The 5,016-nt window shown below is 64.2% G+C and overlaps 2 protein-coding genes across 2 annotated transcripts; one reads left to right on the forward strand and one right to left on the reverse strand.

Moving 5' to 3' along the window:
• Positions 1 to 184: 184 nt before the first annotated feature.
• H696_06179 (hypothetical protein) lies at positions 185 to 4,011 on the forward strand (the record flags this gene model as incomplete). The annotated part of the gene is made up of 6 exons (XM_009499922.1): positions 185 to 495; positions 654 to 1,317; positions 1,444 to 2,274; positions 2,430 to 2,606; positions 2,745 to 2,932; positions 3,009 to 4,011. The coding sequence occupies 6 exons, from the start codon at positions 185 to 187 to the stop codon at positions 4,009 to 4,011; spliced, it is 3,174 nt and encodes a 1,057-aa protein (XP_009498197.1).
• Positions 4,012 to 4,585: 574 nt separating this feature from the next.
• On the reverse strand, positions 4,586 to 4,963 carry H696_06180 (hypothetical protein; the record flags this gene model as incomplete). Its single annotated transcript, XM_009499923.1, has 2 exons — positions 4,586 to 4,778; positions 4,893 to 4,963. Coding segments are annotated over 2 exons (264 nt in total), but the record flags the coding sequence as incomplete, so codon positions are not given.
• Positions 4,964 to 5,016: the final 53 nt, after the last annotated feature.

Consider the following 5,016-nt stretch of genomic DNA (forward strand, 5'->3'; position numbering starts at 1 on the left):
CCCCCCCCCATTCTTTCTCTCCTCCTCCCTCTCACACATCCACACTCACACACACGCGCGCATGCACTTCCACTCACACTCACACTCACACCCGCACCCTCGCGCCCTCGCGCCCTCTGCTGCCGGTAGAGAATATCTCTCCTTGCTGGCTGCTTTCATTGGTGACGCCTCTGCAGAGCCGGTCATGCCGGATACCAGTGCTGTCCCAAGCACCCCAGCATCCCCAACTTATCCCCCTCACATTTTCGCCCCCCAGCCGGCGGCCATTCGACAGCAGCTTTGCTCCCCCCCACGGCCTGGACTGCTCACGGCCATCGCCTGTCACCTACCGGCGGCTTTGGTGTCGCTGGCCGGGCTGATCGTCGGCTCGCGTGGGATTGACGTACACTTCCGCGACCCGAGCAGTCAGGATAATGAGCGCCTTTTCCCCCCGCTGGCCAGCTCGCAGACCCCCTTCGAGGGCCGCCTAGATCTCATCCGAATGCTGCTGCACTGGTGCGCGATCACTCCCCCTACACTACCGGGCTTGCCCTTGTCTCTTGGTTGCGGGCAAGTGGTCCCCCTTCACAGCCTCTCATCGGATGGTCCTTCTCATGCTTCTCTCCCCTCCCTCCCTCCCCCTTGCCCATTCTTCCCCGCCTGCTGGGGCGTAGCAATGACTACTCCTTCGCTGGCTATGGGCGCTCCATCCTGGAGATCTTCCTTTACAACACGGACTCCGATGACATCCGCCTCTATTCAATCGAGTTCCTGCGCGTGCTGATCCGTGGCGCGGCACGGCTCCCTCGCTCGCCAGCCTCTTGTGGGAGCATGTGCTGCTTGTGTGCCCGGCCGCGGCCTGGCTCGCCTGTGCCGGATCATCTGGAGGAGTCGTTGCCCTCCTCGGTGCGCGGCAGCGACTTGACCCCCTTCTCCTCGGGGCCGGTGTCGCTGGTCACCTGGGCTGTGCGGCATCTGATGGCCAGCCTGTCGGACACCTCGCCGCGGGTGGTGGCCGCTGCGCTGAATGTCCTGGCCGAGGCCGTGTGCTGCACGACCGATATTCTGGGCCCGGCGCTAATGTGTTCCAGCTGTGCTGGTACCAAATCCGATGGAGGTCCTCTCTTTGAGCGGGCCTCCGTGTCGGCCGTGGCCGCGGCGACCATCCTGCGCATCGGTCTCTGCCACATGGACCCCATGTTCTCCGAAGACGAGGTGGTGGCCAGCCTGGCTGGGCGCCCACCGCTGTCGGAGCCGGCCGAACGCCTGCTGCTTGCTCTTTTGGCCACGCCGGCCGGCGTAGCCTGGCTAACACGACACCCGCGTTGGCTGAATCAGGTACACGCCATCCATCGAGTCTCTTGCCTCTGGGATCCCGGTGGCCTGATTTGTCGGATCTCCTCTTGCCTTGTCCCCCCGTTTGTCCGGAACTGACCTCCCCCCCCCCCCTCCCCCCCTGTGTAGTATCTCTGCCGATGGGAGGATGAACTCGCCGAGGAATTTGCCCTGAGCACTGAGCGCGCCATCTCCTCGGCTCTTTCGTCGCCCGGTTGTGACAACTGTCTGCGGCAACAGTCGATGCTGCTTCAGCCGGATGCCGATGTCGAGTCATCCAGTGAGGTTGGCAGTCGATCGAGCCCCTCACCCTCCGGGCAGCATGGGGCCACCTTGGCGGCCTCGCTCGGTGACTTGCCGCGTCACGGTCCTCCGACCCCTGGGCCGAGCTTCTCCCCTGGTACCCATTTGTCTCTTGGCCTGGCGGCCTGGCTCAAGTCCCGCGATGTCCATTGCGGGGCCTGGCGCGGGTTCATTTGTGACTCGTCTCCCGGACGAGTGATTCACGGCCACATGCCGGTGGGCCGGTCGCGTGTGGTGGCATCCTGCCGGTCGCCAGCGGCGGCAGCCGCCGTCGGCCCAGGCGGCGCCGAGCCCGGGACTCAGGCCTTCCAGACCGTCTGCCTGTGCTTCTGTAATTGCGAGTGCACGCGCGTGTGGACCGGCCCGGAGGCCGGGCCCGAGTGTGCCAACAACCCTCCGTCGGTTATCCTGGGCATCCACCTGTTCGGGGTTCTGTCACGCACTCGAGCCGGATGTGCCTTCCTCGAGCAGTCACCTCTCTTCCGGCGGTACATCGATGTCCTTCGCGAGGGAGCCTACACCACCAGCGCCGCCGCGGGCCAGGCTGGGCCCGAAAGTGACCCCAGCTGCGCATGTCTGGCTGCCAGCATCTCCTTCCAGGATCGCCTGGAGATGGCGCGGCAGGAGATGCTCTTCAAGACAGCGCTCTGGTCGGTGGTGCGCATGCACATATGCCTCGCAGTCCTTCTGTCTGTGGCAAATGTCTCTTTTTTTTTTTTTTTGCAACTCCCCCCATGCTCCTCCTCCCACCCTCCTCTTTCTCTCCTCTTTTCGCTCCCACATGCACTCACCGATGTGCTGTCCGCTTGCAGGCACATCTTTTCATCTCAACAGCCGGTGTTCGGCTGCTGCTGCGCCACAACATCCCGAACATGCTGCTAAATATTGCCGAGGGCGTGCATCCGGGTCCCGGTGGTGCTCTTCTTGCCTCCACCGAGGTGCCTACCCTGCGCGGCAGTGTTTTCTATGCTCTAGGCCTGGCCTCTCAGGTGTGTTTCCAACCTTGTGTCTGGCTTTTCTTGCACGCGCGCGTTCTGCCTGTCTCTCTCCTCCTCCCCCTCTGCCATCCTCCTCGTATCGCGTGCTCATTCCCCCCTCCCCCCCCCCCCCCCGCCGGCGTCTCTCAGACACACCTCGGTCGCTCATTGCTTGCCACTCGTCACTGGTCTGTGGCCGGGGCCTCGGCACCAATCAGCTCAATGAAATTCCTGACGGCCACCTATTCACCACGGGACTTCGGCGCGGCCGTCGGCGTGGTACCGGCCAGCGTGGCCAAGTTCCTGAGGCACTTCGACAACTCCTCCCTCTCCCGATGGTATGAAGACGGTCCACGTCTGCTCCCCTCTGTCGGCTATGATGCCTGATGGTGTGTCTGACCCTTCTCTGCAAAGCATTCCCACGGTGGCCTCATCTCCCTGGCCGCTGGATTCCAGTGCCCGCTTGGCCTTGCGGCAGGTGACGCGGCTGGCAAACGGCGTGGTGGTGATGGCCGCCTCGCGAGAGCTCCATCGTCTGAAGGCCCAGGGCCCGGAGGTGTTTGCCCGGGCGGATTTCGCCCGGGCCGCACTCGGCTTGTTGGAAGTTCAGGGATCCCGGTACCGGGCCAGTGCTCGGCGCCTGGTGATCATCGATCTGCTGGAGCAAGCATGGTCTTCGCCCGAAGCCTGGCGGCGCTTCTTCCAAGAGTGCGACCGAGTGGCCGGGCTGCTGCCTAAGGCTGGGCTTGGGAGCACATGTGTGCGGTCAACTGTGGCCGAGGATGCCCCGGCCCCCGGGTGTTGTGGGGAATGCGGCGCTGGTGCCCCGGGTCCCGACCCATGCCCGCGGTGCAATGCCACCACGGCCGGGTCTTCGCGCCAGGGGGCCGGCTTGTCTGGTCTCGGGTCCGAAGGTCTTTGGTCCGAGTGGCTGGCGTCACTGGCAACCGCTCAGGAGGCCGGTCCGCCGACCAGTGCCGGCTCATCGGCCACCGCGTCGGCCGGATCGCTGGAGTCCAACACAAAGCGCCTCCCGGCCGGCACTCGAGTCAAGCCTGACATTGGACCGCGGGGGACCTCTTCGACCCAGGCCCCAAGGGCCGCCAACCATCAGGCGGCCAGTCTCGGAAGTGCTGATGCCACTCCCACCTCATCTCCCTCTTCAGATTCCCGGACGCCTCCGGACTCGCCGGCGACCTTGCTCTCCAGTCATCGACCTCGGGGCATGTCTCCGGGGAAGGGCGCACGCCCTGGGGTCAGCAGCGTGGCGGCTGCCGGGCAGCCGCCAGCCGCCTCGGTCCCCCGGGGTCCCCCCTCCGACACGGACTCCGGTGCTGATGGCGCTCTCTCGCCGCGCATTGTCCTTCGCGGCTTCTGCATGCCGGTCATGCCTTTGCCCAAGGATCCAACCCCTTGAGGCACATGTGCTGTGCGTGTGCGTGCGGGCCCTTTCCCTCGCTCCGTGTGTTGGTCTCCACTGCTTCGACACCCGGGCGCGGGTCCGAGAATGGTGCCCGTCTCTCTGTAGGTCGCTGGTTCCCCACTTTTGCTGGATCCTTCCTCCGCCCTCTTCTTTCCCCCCCCCCCCCCACAGTGCAGATGCATTCTTCTGGATGTGTGTGACCTCTCGACAAGTCCGAGGGGTGTGTGTCCTTCATGTGCTGCCACTGTCCTCCTCCCTCTCAATAGATCATTCCCTCCCCCGCCGAGTTTCCGTCGTTCCCACGGGCATGTTTCCAAGTCAACCAATGAAAGCACACGGTTTGGGGGAGGGGGGGTCGTGAGAGGCGGAAAGCCCCGGGTGTATGTTGCAGGAGGGAAAATGGAATCCCGAGTCTGACCTGCAAGAGGAGAAAAAGGGGAAGACCGGCGCGGGTGCTCGCTTTTAGCCAGGCCAAAGACACCAAACAGGGGGAAGGACAACTTTCAAGCACCAAGGGAGAGGCAAGCCAGCAAGAGCCGCGGATATCTTCGAGCGACAAGGGGGGCAATCAAACAGTCGCAGAATCAGGCGCCACCTGGGCAGAGGGTGTGCTACCACCATCGGCAGCCTGAGCTTCCTCTCGACGGCGGCGAGCCAGCATGCGCAGGCGCGAAGCTGCCCGAAGAGCAGTCACAGCCCCCGCGACGCTGGTCACCGCTCGGGTGAGAGCATGGTCGATGTCGGTGGCCGACAGCTGGATCCTGTGAGGTATCAGACGGGGAGGGAGGGAGGGAGGAGTGGCCGAAGAAGGGTTAGCAGGGCGAGGTTGAAGGACGAGGAGGAAGAAGGTAAAAAAGGCCCGAAGGGATACGTACGAGGCGTTGAGAAGGTTGTCAGCCGCATCCCTGAGAGGATCCTCGCCATTCTTCGTGATCCAAGGGTGGTTCTAGGCCAGAGCGGGCGTGGGCACATGGTGCGGGATGTCAGCGAGATGGGTGG

The sequence above is a fragment of the Fonticula alba genome (assembly GCF_000388065.1).
Source record: "Fonticula alba strain ATCC 38817 unplaced genomic scaffold supercont2.24, whole genome shotgun sequence".
In the NCBI taxonomy this organism is placed as follows: Eukaryota; order Rotosphaerida; family Fonticulaceae; genus Fonticula; species Fonticula alba.